Here is a 17,031-nt window from a genome sequence, read left to right as displayed (position 1 = left end):
GTCCTGTGTCACAATGATCAAATCAAGACAACTTATTAACACCTAAAGTGATGACAAAAAAATGATAAAAAATTAACAAGGTCTATTTTTTGGAAATGATAAAAAAAAGTCTAAAACTTTAATTTGACCTTGAAATTGAAAATCCTTTGGACAGACCAAAAATATGATAATTTTTTATCAAATTTGACAGGTTTCAGGCTCAAAAACAATGAAATGATAATTTTTTAACAGATTGAAGTTCAAAACTTGGTAATTTTATCATAAATTTGTTGGAAACTGCCAAATTTGGGTCGTTTTATTTTAACTCTTTGTTTTGATACATATCTCTTAAACTATACGCAGAACTACAATTTCGAATAACTTGAACAAAAATAGATAAAAACTTAACCAAAACTAGTATGTATGTACTTGTAAATATTACACTAATTAAGTTTAAGTAGTGTGTTAAAATATTATCAAAATTGACTAAATGGTTAAAAAATGACCAATTGTTTGCATATTAAAAATCTTGAGTATCAATAGAGCGAAATCAGAAAACGATAGAATTCAAATATGATAAAATGTAACAAACAATAGAAGAGAAGATAATATTTCAAACAATAATATACTTTCTGTTATTATAGTTTTATTAGTCTTTGCCACTTAGGATACTTAATTAAGACTTTCAAAATGCTCAAGAAGCTGATCTACAACCTAATTAAAAACACCTAGAATAAATCAAACACCAATATTAACAAAATACTGATAAATATTAACAAATACTAAACAGAACTAACGTGAAACACTATAACAGCGTTTTTTTCTCCAAATCTAGAGTACTTACAAATTACTAATTTTTTTTCTTTCTATTCCTGAAACGTTGCATCCGCATATCTATAAAATACATTTCTGCAATTTAGTTTTCACTATTTACAACACTGATTTGAAACCTAAAAATTGCCCCAAATTGACTTAAAACTTGATATCTTATATTTTTTCCTTGCTAAGATTAAGTTCAATTTTTGCCAAAATTGTTAAAAATTTACCATTTTGTGTCCAAAATGCATGCAACAATCGTTATTTCTATCTGATAAATTCACTTTCTCATGAAATTGTCTAAAATCTAATTTACTAGGTTCCAACAGCAGCAAACCATTTTCGTAATTTCCTGAGTGTACCAGTGTTACAAATTTATCAATATTTTGTTAACGCTCTGATAAATTTTGTAAATATTTAATATATGGCTAAATTAAACATAGCAATTAATTATTTTTCATTTTGGGGGATTTCAGACTTTTTTTTTCCCAAATTGAGCCTCCCCCGGATTACTGGTGAATGTTGTAAATAAAGACACGGAATAAACCGAGTTGAAATTATGAAATAACTTGAAATCATAAATATGTCGTTCCTTTATTGACGTTTTTTCTCGTTCTTTCATGGTCTCTTTAGTCAAAGTTTTAAAAAATTTCGCAAATGATAGCCTAAAAGCCATAGGTGAAAATGGCTCTTTTTTGTCACTATAGATAGGAGAATTTTGACTGGTTCCTTCGCTGAAAACGCGATTTCGAAAATTTCGCGAGTCAGCAATCTCACTAGTCTGAATCGCAGACCTCTACAAAACCACAGGTAGTATAGGTCTGCTTAATGATCTACCAACCGCTTTCCGGTTCGCAAAGGGAATCTTGGCGAGTAATTTGATTGACATTGATGTGCGCGCAAAAACCATCGTTTCGAACGTTTTCAATGGAATGTTTACATTTGAAATTCGAATCCCAGACCAGAAAAACAAAACAGAAAAAACATAAAAAAAACAATCTGATGCGCGCATTATGTACAGTCTGTAGATTTATTTTTGACTTTTGCTTTTATAAGATATCTGGTCTGTAAATTTATCAAAACTTTTCCATCAGCTCTTCGGTCGAAGCTCAAAAATACAAATATGAACACAAAAGTGAAAGAAAACAACCAGAAACACTCCAATCTCTTCAAAGAATTGAAGCTAAGTACCTGGAAAGATACAAAGGCCACACAGTATTAAAAAGTGAAATGCCAAAGCTGAAGAAAAGTTTGTTTGTTTTAACATTTAAAGGCCTTGTTGAAGGAACAACAACAACACTCCCTTTTGTAGAATCATAAAGAAGTAATGTCAGAAATATTCAATATGACCCCAAAAATGTACTGTATATACATAACTAGAATACCTTGAAATAATCTGCAACATATCTGTAGAACTGACAAAACAATTATCTGGAGCCAAAGTGATCAACGAATCCAGTGTGGTAAAAAATTATACACTCATGCAAGTCCAAATTAAAGCATCAAAATGTAGTTTTATGAAGCAAAATTTTGTTGGTGCACACAGAAGATACATCAGGGCACTTAAATTCAATAAATCTAATTTCTCATCTTTTACAAAATCTCCACATTAAACAAGAAAGGAGGAAGAAAAACAAGCAAACTTCCTTCCGCCTACTTTTTTTTCAAAATCCAAGTATATTTTCCAATCTATGATTTGGTGCCTCACAGAAAATCTAAACATTACGTAATGTTATATTTGTAGACACTCGCCAGTTAAAAATGTCTTTAGCCGTATATCGGCTAAAGGCGGCAAATCTCTGGACAAAGGAAATATAGCTTATTTTAAGCATCCTCTATAAGGAGCACGAATCCGTTAGTGGATGCCAGCAGCCTACAATCTCACGCGTTCTCGTGAGTTTTAATTTCACGAAAAGGGCAAAGATTTGCGGAATTGTGAAATTTAATCTCCCAAAGGTTAATCTGATTAAAGTAGTAAGCATGACAAAATTTAGATTATTACTATTACGTCATCGCACTCTTGGGAATTTCAGTTTCTTGTTCCACAGGGATACGCGACAATGCGGGCAAGCATTATTACGGGTGTACTCATAACGCCGGTCACGTTAGTCCAAGACCTAAACCCCAGTCCCTTTTGAAATCGAAAGTGGGAAGCTATATGATAATGCAAAAGTGGAAACTTTGGATGCAAACAAGCAAGTCCAAGTCTAGCAAACATTTACACCGAACAGGAGGTATTTTCCTTTAATGTCCATTTTCCTTATGTATAAAAATTAGGACTTCAATGTGAGCTTTTCGAGTTATTTGATAAATTTTAACTTGTTTTTAACTTGTTTTTTTTTGTGCCTTTGTCCAGGGGATGTCAACTCGGGTAAGTTATGGGGACACGATCAATAATATGAGACCAATTTTGGCCTACTTGTGGACATTGATACCATGTGTTAAACTTTTATCAATTATTTGAACATAGTGAATATTGACAAATATCAGTGGATATGTTATCTTCAAAAATTGATCAATCTTTAACACTGTTGAGATCCTGTGTCACAATGATCAAATCAAGACAACTTATTAACACCTAAAGTGATGACAAAAAAATGATAAAAAATTAACAAGGTCTATTTTTTGGAAATGATAAAAAATAGTCTAAAACTTTAATTTGACCTTGAAATTGAAAATCCTTTGGACAGACCAAAAATATGATAATTTTTTATCAAATTTGACAGGTTTCAGGCTCAAAAACAATGAAATGATAATTTTTTAACAGATTGAAGTTCAAAACTTGGTAATTTTTATCATAAATTTGTTGGAAACTGCCAAAATTTGGGTCGTTTATTTTTAACTCTTTGTTTTGATACATATCTCTTTAAACTATACGCAGAACTACAATTTCGAATAACTTGAACAAAAATAGATAAAAACTTAACCAAAACTAGTATGTATATACTTGTAAATATTACACTAATTAAGTTTAAGTAGTGTGTTAAAATATTATCAAAATTGACATAAATGGTTAAAAAATGACCAATTGTTTGCATATTAAGAAAATCTTGAGTATCAATAGAGCGAAATCAGAAAAAGATAGAATTCAAATGATAAAAATGTTAACAAACAATAGAAGAGAAGATAATATTTCAACAATATAATATACTTTCTGTTATTATAGTTTTATTAGTCTTTGCCACTTAAGGATACTTAATTAAGACTTTCAAAATGCTCAAGAAGCTGATCTACAACCTAATTAAAAACACCCTAGAATAAATCAAACACCAATATTAACAAAAATACTGATAAAATATTAACAAAATACTAAACAGAACTAACGTGAAACACTATAACAGCGTTTTCTCCAAATCTAGAGTACTTACAAATTACTAATTTTCATTTTCTATTATCCTGAAACGTTGCATCCGCATATCTTATAAAATACATTTCTGCAATTTAGTTTCACTAATTTAAAACACTGATTTGAAACCTAAAAATTGCCCCAAATTGACTTAAAACTTGATATCTTATATTTTTTCCTTGCTAAGATTAAGTTCAATTTTTGCCAAAATTGTTAAAAATTTACCATTTTGTGTCCAAAATGCATGCAACAATCGTTATTTCTATCTGATAAATTCACTTTCTCATGAAATTGTCTAAAATCTAATTTACTAGGTTCCAACAGCAGCAAACCATTTTCGTAATTTCCTGAGTGTACCAGTGTTACAAATTTATCAATATTTTGTTAACGCTCTGATAAATTTTGTAAATATTTAATATATGGCTAAATTAAACATAGCAATTAATTATTTTTCATTTTGGGGGATTTCAGACTTTTTAGACCTTCATTGAATTGATAAAATGTTAACAATGTTAATTTTTTATCATATCTTTGTCAAAAATAAAGTTTTTTATTTTTTGAAAAAAAATATTTAAAGAACGTATTAAAGTCTGTCCGGATATAATTGGCAGTGGAAACAAAAATGCTTGTAACTTTTGATAGTCAAATATAATTATGGAAATTCTTTTTGTTTGTTTTAGAGAATCAAAAGCGCTATATTTGAATGTATTTTTGGTTGAAAAATTCGCGATTTTTAGCGGTTAAATTTGCGATTGTAAAAATTGAGCTTTTTTTCTACTTATGCTATAACGTTCATTTTTACACCAGTGGTAGTTCAACCTTAGCTTAAGAAGTTTGTTAAATTTCATGGCAAACAGAAAAGTCCTTCGGAAGATATGGGACCCGAAATACCCCTTGGTAGCACTTTTCTGTGAAATATCAAATCTCCAACTTATTACTAAAAACGGGGGTTATGTTATCTTTTTTGAACAGTGCAATTAAAAGTTGGAAAATGTTAAGTGTTGGTGCATTGGTATTATTGCTATTGGTATCATTTATTATTTCGAAACGAAGTGAAATCACAGTATAATTGTTTTTGTTGAAAAGATAAGCATGAACTTATATTGCCTTTGTTATTTTTAAGTCTAAAGAACTTTGCTAATTCCCAAAACACTAAACACAGTTTGGCTATGAGGTCATTAAAGAGATCGTAAAATGTGTTATGATCGAAAAACTGTTTTATCAATCATATCACTACCCCCGTTTTAAGTAATAAGTTGGAGATTTGATATTTCACAGAAAAGTGCTACCAAGGGGTATTTCGGGTCCCATATCTCCGAAGGACTTTTCTGTTTGCCTTGAAATTTAACAAACTTCTTAACCTAAGGTTGAACTACCACTGGTGTAAAAATGAACATTATAGCATAAGTAGAAAAAAAGCTAAATTTTTGCAATCGCAAATTTAACCGCTAAAAATCGCGAATTTTTCAACCAAAAATACATTCAAATACAGCACCTTTGACTCTCTAAAACAAGCAAAAAAAATTTCCATAATTATATTTGACTATCAAAAGTTACAGGCATTCTTGTTTCCACTGCCAATTATATCTGGACAGACTTTAATATCTAACTTCTGTTAAATTTTCGACCCATGACAATTAAAATTCAGAAACTTATTAACAAAACAAATTTTTGGACAATTTTATGATGTCCACAATGGTGTCTCATATTATTGATCGTGTCCATGGCATGTCTTAAAGTTTTTACGGTTTTTCGCCAAAATCAGCGAAAAAACAATTAGGTTACACATCAGGTTAGAAACTTCATCATAGTACCCTTCATGTTCAGTCATTTGTTTGGTCATTTTCTGTCGACTAATGCGATCTAAAAATTATGGTAATTTTTCAGTTTTTTAGACATGCCATAACTTACCCGAGAATCGAAAAATTCGATTACTGAATCAATCGAACTTAATCGAAGTCAATTGAATGATTGATTTTCTATTGGCCGAATTGATCGAACGCCAATCGAATTTCACATCTTTTTTTGATTAGATTCGATTATCGTTCGCTTGGTGTTCGATTGACGTTCGATTAGTTTCGATTAGCTTCGATTGCATATACTTTTCGATTGATTCGATTAGTTCGCATACAGTGGCGGCCTGGCAGGGGGTGCAGGGTGTGCAGTGCACCACCCAGAAAGATCTGAGAGGGGCGCCAAAAACCTTTTCAAGGGGGCGCCAAAATTTTGTTGATGTTTAATTGGGCAATTTGGCGCCATTTAGCACGTTTATAGCGCCGTACAATGTTATCTTTTACGCCTGCGGCGCTTTATTTTACCCTCTTGCATCCTTTCTCTTGAATTTTTTCAAAACTTTTATCAATATTGAATCAGAAGTAAGAGAAGTGTTGTGTATCCAACAGGGGTTAAGGTGACCGATGGCTAAATCTTCATGATGCACCGGCCTTGCAAGTACACACGCGCGGGCACGCGCGGGCAAAATATTGTGCGCGTAAGCGCACAGGCGAGCGCAGCGTTTTGTTAGGGATCATCCCTAACATGCACCCAGACGGCTGTGCACCCTCCCGGTGGTGCACCCGTGTGTGTGGTCTTCCTGGAGGAATGGCGATCATAACAGTTAGCCTAACTCGTGAGGTCTGTTCACCCGTATATACTATATATGTCACTCTATAAATAACCTTGAATTTCGAAAAATCAGCAGTCGTCGTGGCCCAGTGGTATAGACTACGTGTTTCGTAATCGGAAACATGTAGGTTCGAACCGGGGTAAAGTATTGGAAAGTTTCAAAAAATTTTCTAAGTCTCCGTGCTTGTCGGTGCATCATGAAGATTTAGCCATAGGTTTAAGGTGAATGTGTCGCCCTTATGAATTTTGGCATATGAGAGTGCTCTTCCGCGGCCCGCTAGAAATGTTTGTTTGACAGATATGAAAGTCAGTTTTGATGGAAATCCAAGATGGTGGCTGTTGTTTCATTCGACATCTAAGTTTTTGTTGAAAGAAGAGAGATTCAACATTATTTAGCAAACTCGATTCGACTCAAATTTATTGCTCACTTTCCTCTAGTTACAAACGCTCACCCCCAAAATGAGAGATTGCCAAAATGATCAAAACTTGTTGATTCTCGCTGTGGTTTTTGCGGTCTTATACTGACTAACTTTCTCCGTTTTAGAAGATCTTTTAAGCTGTTTGACCTTTCTTACACCAAAATTTTTTGCCTGCGGCGCCAAAATTAGAACGAACCCTTCCTCCCAACTTCTGATTTTCTGGGGCCTTTTTCAACCATGATCTTTAATGGAGGGCATAGTGTGCACCCCCCCCCAAAAAATAGTGGGGGGGCTTTTGCTGATTTGGGTCGAAATTTTTCAGGTGGGATTTGGGGTTTTCCAGGTTTTAGGTGGGAGAAACAAGTTAAGGTGGGAGTTAATTTCTTTAGGTGGGACTTTGGGTGTTTTGGAAAAAGTAAAATTAGATAGATAGAGCTGCTTTTATTTTGCATAAGCTGAGAGCCTTAATATATCTGCTTTTTAAATGTATATAATAGACATTAATATATCATATGTAATATATTGCATCTTCATATTACGGTAAAGAAATTTTGTTTTGTTCCTCGAATTAGTATATTTTTTTGTTTTTAGCTGGGATCTGGGAGTCTGGGCTGAAGGTGGGAATTTTAGGATAAGGTGGGACCTGAATTTTCAGGTGGGACCTGGAACTCCCTTGCACACTATGGAGGGTAAAGTAAGACCAGTGGCGCAAAAGTTTAAAGATTAACAGGTAATTTTTCAGATAAGAGTTTTAGAAAGCAAAAATATAGACTAAATCGACTTACCGGGTATAAAATTTCCATTTCAAAGATTAGGGGCGTTACTTTCAACCAGTCACTGCTCTTACAGTTTAATATTTTCACTTAATGATGGAGGGCGCAAATAAGGACAAAAATACCAGGGGCGCCAAATTCATAGTTTGCACCACCAAGAAAATTAAGCCAGGCCACTACTGTTCGCATACCCATCACCCATTTTTGCCTAAGTACCCCCCCCAGGAATTAAGCAAACATTCTTCCGCTAACTTCTTTTGGCGGGATGGGAATTTCATGGTGGTGTTACAGTACAAAAAATCTTCCAAATTTAGCCCCGCAAAATTTAAACTTTTTAAAGTAAAATAGAAGTCGATCGAACGTTAAGCGAAGTTGATCGAGCGTTAATCGGAGTTGATCGAATGTTAATCGAAGTTGATCGAACGTTAATCGAAGCTCGTCGAACTCCATCGAAACCAATCGAATTTCATATGTTTTTCGGTTTCGATTAGAATTCGATTGGCGTTCGATCAATTCGGCTAATCGAAAATCAATCAATCGATTGGATTCAAGTAGATTTGATTAATTCGATTGGTTCGATTGTCAATCGAACGTTCGATTGACATCCCCTGGTTTTGTAAAGTTTGAATTTGATATTTGAGCAACAGGGCATGGGGACTCTATGTAAACATTGGTTTGTTACCTGAAGGAGCAGAGTTGTGTTGAATATATCACCAAATAACTCGAAAAGTTAAAGGCATGAAAAAACCGAGTACCATGAGTGGTCCTACTAAATCCAACAGCCCTGCCTAAATCCAACCCCCAAAATAACTGGCTATGAAAAAAAATTCTTATGTTTTTACAAACATTCCCTCTCCAAGTTGATAAACTATTGCAAGAACTTTCGAAATAAAAATAATGACGTCACAAAAATGAAATTATTTCATCACATCGTCAACTGCTCTAACTTAGGACTATCTGACAAAACACGGAACAGCAGTTCGGCCACCATTTCACCAAACCTCCAAATACCAGAGTCTTTTGATTTAAATAAAGGAACGGCATATTGAAAAATACACAATTTCTCTTTCGATTTTACAGGAAGTGAAAATACAGACCAGATATGCAACAGTCCCATGTTTCGACCAATTGTCCCAAGTTTATAGAGCAGTTGACGGTATGCAAAATAACTTGGAAAAACTGTACCTTGTTCAGTTTTGTTTTCAACTGGTTTTGCTGGAAATGCAGACTACTGTCAACTGCTCTAACTTGGGACGTACAAATGGTCAAATCTTGGGACGGTTAATTTCTTGACCGTATTTTCACTTACCTACAGTGAGGCTGGAACTTGGATTTTTGAGGATTATGATTTTACCAGCTTTTTAGCAATTTTTGCCTCGACAACCCAAATCTCGCAACCTCTTTACCTTAACCCTTAGAAGCCAGAATACGTATATATACGTTTTGAAAAGGCCATTTTACCGATACACAGTCTTTTGGTCATAACTCCTGACCACTTGAGATTCAGAGAAAAAAATCTGCTATTTTTTGTAGCTGAGAGAAAGGGCTTTCCAACGATACCTGAATCGTTTGTCCTGGTCCAGAAATTGCCTTTGAAAGAATAAATTTCCAGAAAAAAATGATGAACTCTTTGGCCTTTTTCAAAAAAGTTAGCGGCTTTGAAAGGTTAAAGGAAGATCGAAATTAGAGTTTTTCAGCGTTCCGAAAAAAACGCAAAGCAGAAATTTTTTTATCTTCTCAGGATCAATTCTCAACAACAAAATACATCTTTTGGTCTTTGGGTTTGTTTCTGACATTTTTCCTTCAAAGAATATCGATCACTTTCCTTTTCCCCTTGAGTGTGTGAGAAAAAAATGATTAGCTCGCATTCTCGCACGGGCGATATCAGGCGGAGACAAAACGTCCTCGTCGTAAGATTCTCGGGTCGTCTTATTGTTTGTTCCTTTTGTTGAGTCTGTCGGTCCTATTGTTCATGCTAAATCCATACACGATGACGTCAATGTTTGGCGGCATACCTGAAAATAAAAACAAAAAGATTATCATATTATTTTTGCATGAATTACGCTACCTTATACGTCATTATAAAATTATACAAAACGAAAGCGAGTCTAGGCTACCCGCCTAGAGCGCGGGCCCTAATATTTTTTCTCTCGCGGTCTTCAGGGGAAAACGAAAGTGATCGATATTCTTTGAAGGAAGAATTTGCCAAACAAACAAAAAGATGTATTTTGAGGTTGGGAATGGATCCTGAGAAGATGAAAAAAATTTGACTACTGTAGGTGTTTTTTTGGCAAAGCCAAAAACTCTAATTTTTTTCTTCCCTCAAGCTAAAAAGGTTACGGGTTTTGGGCAATTGAGGCAAAAATCAGCAAAAAGCTGGTGTTTTCCGTAAATCTGAGAATCGCTATAAGATCCTCACTGTACGAGGGTATTCCAAATGATAAACGATGTCGTTCTGTAAGTGTTTATTTTTTGAGAGATCAAATAGTATACACGTTTTTTTTATAAGGAACCTTAACTTTGCTCTGAGCCTGGAGTTCCTTATTTTTACAGAGAATTTAAGCCTCAAAGTTCCTTATCAAGTTCCTTATTTACATAGCTGCTAAGTTTGGATAACCATCTCTTACTGTTCCTTAAAACTTGTTTTCTTATTCTCAGCCTGAGCAGTTCCTTAACAATTCCTTATTTTTTGGACCATTTTCAGCCTCGAGTTCCTTCGTGTTCCTTATATTAAAAAAATGTGTATTTAATATTATTAACTTATTTATTTAAGTATTTTTGAGCCTGAATTTAAATATCTAGTTAAATAACAAACAAATGATAACAATTCTGTTGTTCCTCAAACCCCCGGGAAAAGTTTTTTGCCGACTTAGCTATTTTACAAATTTCGGAAAAGAACTCTCATAGGAATTCCGATACATAACCCGATTGGTTCATTTCGAAACGGCCTTAAGAAAGTCATAATGGCAGATGATTTTAAAAGTTTCTGAGTAAAATGTGTGTAATTTATCGATGTTGATGGTTTGTTGATTCTTTAAAGAAAAAAGATAACAGGTATAGCATTTTCTAATCCTGGAATATCGAGGTTCCAGCTACTAGTCCAGTAGCCAAATCCTGTATCTCCTTAAATAAGCACTTTTGCTTAACCCAAGATTCTACAGGATAAACTATACATTTTTGGAATCCTCAACTATCCTAGTTTTGGAAATGGTCGGTCCCCAAAGCTATCTCCTGGTCAATTTTTCATACTGGGCCCGAGTTTAGGGGGTACTTTTTACCCTTTGTAAGGATTTGTTAAGGAAAATGCCATTCCAGGGATGATATAATTTGCTGTATCTAGTCAATCAGTTGACCAATTGCTTTGAAACTTTGCAAAAAGTTTCAAGGTAGGCTGATGATTATTTTCGGCAAAAAATTTTTGTGAAAAATTATTTTTATAGGTTTGCCTGGGAAAAAAAGGGGAAAATTTGGGTATTTTAACTAAATTTTGACCCTTTTTAAGTCTGGGACCTACCCAAACAACTTTTAATGAGACACAAACTAGGTGTTATGATAGACTTTGATGCAATACATCAGAAAAATTTCAAACAGACAGTATTTAGTATTATTTCAGGGCTGCAGGGGGTAAAATTGCCCATTTTTATGGGTTTTTACCTTATTTGAGCAATTTTCACCACTAATCTTGGTTAAAACGTCATCAAAAATAGTTTTAACTTGATTTTCGTGTAATATATCCTTAAAAATTACAATGCTGACTTAAAACTAACAAAACCAGGGTGCAAATAAATGGACAAACCAGGGGGTAAAAATGCCCTTTTTAGGCGATTTTTATCGTTTTTGGACCTATTTCACCCATAAAGCGGTTTTATGGTGTACCAATTTTATTTCTGACCACTGAAACAAGGATCATTTTGTAGTAGGAGCAATGGGAAAGTTATTTGTGGTTTTCATTGTCTGTAATCAGGGTCACTGTGGGCAAATCAGGGGGTAAATACACCACTTCTTGGTAGTTGTTGCCTGAATTTGGATGTTTTTATTGTATGGTAGCCTCAAATTTATGAAATTTTGAGATGGAAACCAGTTATATACCCTTCAGTTATTTTTTAGTACTTTTGTTGACAACCTACACAAAATAATGACGGATTTAACTTAAGTTATGACCAAATTATAACATTTATTTGACGTAATTTTGTCAGTTTTTGCTTTGAAATTCCACTATATTGCTATTCAGAGCTTCCAAAAATAGAACCTAAAGTTCTGGCTGGGGGCTCTTTTTCCCTAAGATCAAGGGGGGGCTACTTACTCAGGGGGGGGGGGCTATTTGTTTAGGTCTGTTGACTGGGGGCTAACCTAACAACTTTTTCCAAGAACTAAGAAATTTTTCTTTGTACATTTTGGTATTTTGTTTGTGTAATAACGCGGGCACTCAATCTGAAAACGACCATACGTTCAGCCCAAAATTTGGCTTCTAAAATCGGACCCTTACAGTGCAGGGAATTTCCATGAAAAATGATACCCTTACAGTGCACTTTTTCAAAATTTTCCATGAAAATGTGGAATTTTTCCACTAAAATTGACCAATTTTGTGCCAATTTTACTAAAAAATTGGCCTTTTATCACAATTTCCTACCCTTACAGTGCAGTTCAGTGCAGTTCAGTGCAGTTTTGTAATTTCCTACCCTTACAGTGCACTAGCTGAACTATGAAAAACCTACCCTTAAGGGCCGAACGTCTGGTAGGCCATTTACCTTGAGTGCCTCCCCTCCCCCCGGGTGTAATAATGAAGTCGTACTATTGACGTTTGTTGATTAGAATTTCAAAAGAAGACATTACACATTTGGTATCTCTTTCTCTTGTGTGGACATGCAAAATGAAGACCTTGCATTGTTTGAAATTTTTTCCATTCTAACATTTTTTGTTTTTTGTGTATTTTGGTAGGGGGGCTGTCTATTTCGAATTTTGGTGGGGGCTAAATCTCTGGGGGGGGGGTGCTGAACCTTCAGGGGGGGGGGGGCTTTAACCCCTCTGCACTCTATGATATTTTCTTATTTCAAAAATGCAAAAATCAATTTTTGCCCCCGTCTTTTAGTCTTGTCTAATTTCTGATCTCGGAACTTGCAAAACACCTGTCCATTTGTCTTATTGATCTAAATTCCTGATAAACCTAGATCGTAATTCTTGTACCTACTATGTTTACCTATTTTCTGATTTTGCATTGAACAGCTCATCCAACTTGTAAAGTTTGATGATTGGGCATTTCCAACTATGTATTTGAGTCACATTGCTTAAGATGGACATGGTTGGCAAGCAGTGGCTTGTCTGGTACAGTTGCTAGGAAGATGTCTAAATGTTTTTTGAAGAGGTCTTTAGAGTATGTCTCTTATACTTCTGGAGGGAATTAAACAACGAGGACCCTCTTGTCAAAGATATCCCTTCCAGATGTTTATATGTTTGGTATTAACAGATTTGAGATTACAAGTTCTGCTCAATCTCTGACTTGAACGACAAAAGATGCCTCCCATTTGTATTTTATGCATTTCGCAATTAAATATTTTTTGACTTTCTGGTTCCAATTTTTCAATTAGTTTTAAGAAAGATTATGGCAAAAAGACTTTTGAATTTTTATAATCGTCTGCTAGTGGCACATCCATGGAAAACAACTGTTATTTCGACTGGTAAGTAGTTTCATATTCACCTATTATTCTCAAAAAGAAAAAGTTTGTCTAGTCATGTAAATTTGCAGGCCAAATTTTAAAAAGCAGAGCAGTGTCCGCTAGGGGTCAAAAAGGGCACTTTTTCTTCTATTTTTTCATAACGATTCTTGAAAGGCAGCGTCTGATAACTGGACGCTAAAAAGACATGGAAAATGGTTTGATTTGTACAATTTTTCAACTATTATGTTGTGAACTGGATTTAAGGAATCTTTTTTTTTTATAACTTATTTAGTTGGAAGGCTTATTTCTGTTTACTTTCTATTTATTTTAGGGGTTTTGTGTGCTTCTGGAGACGTCCTTGCACAGCAATTTGTAGAGAAAACTCGTAAACATGATTACCAAAGAACATTTAAATTTTTTGTCATGGGAAGTTGTTTTATTGGCCCTGGTCTACGTGTTTGGTATGGAGTTCTAGAAAAATATGTTACCGGTGCAGCACAGACTCTTGCAATAAAGAAAATGTTGTGTGATCAATTATTATGGGCACCACCCTTTATCGCCTCTTTTTTCTGTATCAGTGATGCCTTAAGTGGAAAATCTATGACAGACATGAAAGAAAATTTGATAAATAATTACCCTGGCGCACTGCAAGTGAATTATTACATTTGGCCCTGGGTTCAGCTGGTCAACTTTTATTTTGTTCCACTAAGCCATCGTGTTCTTGTGGTGAATTGTGTTGCATTGTTCTGGAATACATTTTTAGCCTATACAGTAAACAAGAAATCTATTCCCACTGCAATTACTGTTGAATGATAGATTTTATATTCACAGTTTTTATAGACTTTTCTAGATTTCGAGTTTTACTATCATTTCATATTCAGCTTTTATCTATTTTTCCAAATCTAAGAAAATGGAAGCAGACAAGCACACATATTGGGTAGTGGGAGAAAAACTTATTGTTATTCAAATTAAATTTGGATTGTAATATTTTCTAGCCTTTTTTTTCTGATACAAAAGATTCCAAGAGTCCAATCATCATCGTTTTTGCGATCTTAGATTTTATTTTTATAGATACATTTTGAATTTTTATTACGAGAAGTATAATATTACATTTTTATTGAAAGACTGAAAAGAATAATCAAGTTGCTTGATTTCCTTTTCTGGCTTAATATTCCGCTTTATCTCATTCGAGTTTAAATAGTAACACACTCATAGCTAAATTGACAGTGGGTTAACATATGTGACTTCCCAAGTGATTTAAAGTACCTGAAATTCAGACCGACCTTGGTTCGTTATTACGAGCGGTCTAGAAGCAGTCAAATTTTTGTTTTAGATCCGCCTCCAGACCTTTTAGAAATGCCATCTCTAACTGTCCTGGCTGCTTCTAGACACTCGTTAGACTGGTCCTGACCATTCGTTAGATCAGTCCAGGCCATTCGTTAGACGGGTCCATGGTACTAGTTAGTGATTTTTAGTAATGATTACATCAACAAAATTGTTGTAAAAGGATGTCGACCAGGCGATTGGAGCCGGTTTGGGATCAGACCAGGCGCTTTGCAGTTGCAGCTGAATTAACTAGACTTGCAGCGACCTTTTTGTAAATTTTTACCGGCGGTCCCATTTTCAGGTACTTTAAAATCGCTTTGGGAGTTACATATTTAGGGAAAAAAACAGCAAAAATCTTCTAATTTGATTATAGTTGAATAAATGATTCAGAAGTTTAAATTCACTAATATTGCATTTCAGAATTTCAAATTATACAAAAGAAATATAAATAAATAACACCATGGGTTTGTATAGTTGGGGTGATGATTCTTGTGGTCAGCTTGCGCTACAAAGAGATTCCCACCAAAATCTAATGAATGATGTTGATCTTGATGATAATAATCGAACAACGCCAACACAAAGTAAGTGTTAGTTGATTTATAGGAAGCTTATTTAAGCTTGGATTTACTGCACAAAATTCAAGATAGGTGATAGAAAACCTTTATGTTAATTGTTATGTTTTTCTAGCTTCATTTTGTTATCCATTATTTTTTTTTATAAGACATGTTACATAAATTGAATTGAAATAACTTATCCACCAGCTAAAGTACAGGGCTAACCCTTAGGCCATAGCATCTTTTGTGGGACTCAACTGCATGTGATTGGTTTGAAAGTAGATGGGTTTTTAAATTTTTTGAGTGGGGTCTTGCGAATTAGGCTTGGCGAAAGTTTTTACAGCCAAAAAACTGACGTCATAAAAAAAATTCCTAGTCCCCAAAATGAGTAAAAATTTGACGAATTTTCAAAGTCGAATTTAACGAAAATATTTGATACGGTCATCACATAGAACATGAAATTCTGAGCAAAAAAGTATACTACAACAAGTCTTATACTCAACACAAACAAAAGTTTGAAATCCAGTGAAATCTGATGTCAATCATACTCTGACTGACAGAATTTTGAACTTCAAAAGCCTGTATTTCTTTATATATTTGAGTACATGACTTGTTGTAGTATACTTTTTTGCTTAGAATTTCATGCTCTATCTGACAGTCTCAATCATTTTCGTTTTATACAAAAACCATCAATTTTTTTTACTCATTTTTCCAGGGGTTAGGAGACCGAGTCTTGCCTACAACGTCAGTTTTTTTACCATAAAAACTTTTGCCAGGCCTTATTTGCGGGCCCCCTCTCAAAAAAGTTTCAAGATCCTTTCTACTTTCGAACCAATCACATGCGGTTGAGTCTCAAGATGCTATGGGTCCTAAAGGTAAGGTTGGTCCCTCTACTACTAGTAATCTTGATGATGACCTTTGTGTGAAACAGTATATGTACAGGGTGTCTATAAAAAAAGGAAATAGAATTTGATATATACAGAAGACAATCCACATAATTTACAAAAACCTTTTACAGTTGCAGGTATCCTATTATTTTATTTTATTTTTTTCTATCTTCTATTTTAATATTATTTGTGGAATTTTTAGCTCAATTTGACATTTCACAGAGGGCGTGGAAGGTGGCTTGTGGTTGGGCTCACACCATAATAATAACTGAAGATAAGAAAGCATTTTCATGTGGTTCAAATGAATTTGGTCAGCTTGGGAGACTTGGTGATGAGAACACTATTGGTAAACCATTTAAATAGTTTAAACGTTGCTTGCTTTAGTTTTGGCTCTAATTTTTAAGTAAAAAATTTTTTTATTTTTAATAAATACACTCATTTATAAATCAATAATACATCTATCCGCAGACACCTGTTTCGTCCTTCCCAGAACTCATCAGTGCGGCTCGAGTAAGCGAGCATAGACTTCTGATGTCACCAGAGTGCTCAAAACACTAAGTGTTGAGCTTCGCATAAATCAATAATATAAAGAGCAATTATCTCACTTTTGCAATCTTCAGGCAATATAGTGTACAATAATTGTAGGATTATA

General features: G+C 34.3%; 1 protein-coding gene and 1 long non-coding RNA gene across 2 annotated transcripts in view; both read left to right on the top strand.

The window, feature by feature from the left end:
* The first annotated feature begins 5,774 nt into the window (after positions 1 to 5,774).
* On the top strand, positions 5,775 to 7,753 carry LOC136821300 (uncharacterized). The gene is made up of 2 exons (XR_010848719.1): positions 5,775 to 6,551; positions 6,989 to 7,753. It is a non-coding gene; the product is annotated as an uncharacterized lncRNA (long non-coding RNA).
* A 7,603-nt stretch (positions 7,754 to 15,356) lies between these two features.
* LOC136821321 (probable E3 ubiquitin-protein ligase HERC4) overlaps positions 15,357 to 17,031 on the top strand; it is a 63,212-nt gene continuing 61,537 nt past the window's right edge. The window contains exons 1-2 of the mRNA XM_067077557.1: positions 15,357 to 15,519; positions 16,582 to 16,725. Of these exons, the coding sequence (XP_066933658.1) occupies positions 15,399 to 15,519; positions 16,582 to 16,725 (265 nt within the window). The 5' untranslated portion in view covers positions 15,357 to 15,398. The remainder of the gene's footprint in view (positions 15,520 to 16,581; positions 16,726 to 17,031) is intronic.

This window comes from Clytia hemisphaerica, unplaced genomic scaffold, assembly GCF_902728285.1.
Source record: "Clytia hemisphaerica strain Z4C2 unplaced genomic scaffold, Clytia hemisphaerica genome assembly, whole genome shotgun sequence".
In the NCBI taxonomy this organism is placed as follows: domain Eukaryota; kingdom Metazoa; phylum Cnidaria; class Hydrozoa; order Leptothecata; family Clytiidae; genus Clytia; species Clytia hemisphaerica.
The sequence above is the reverse complement of the archived record's forward strand: the minus strand, read 5'-3'. Positions and strand labels throughout refer to the sequence as shown.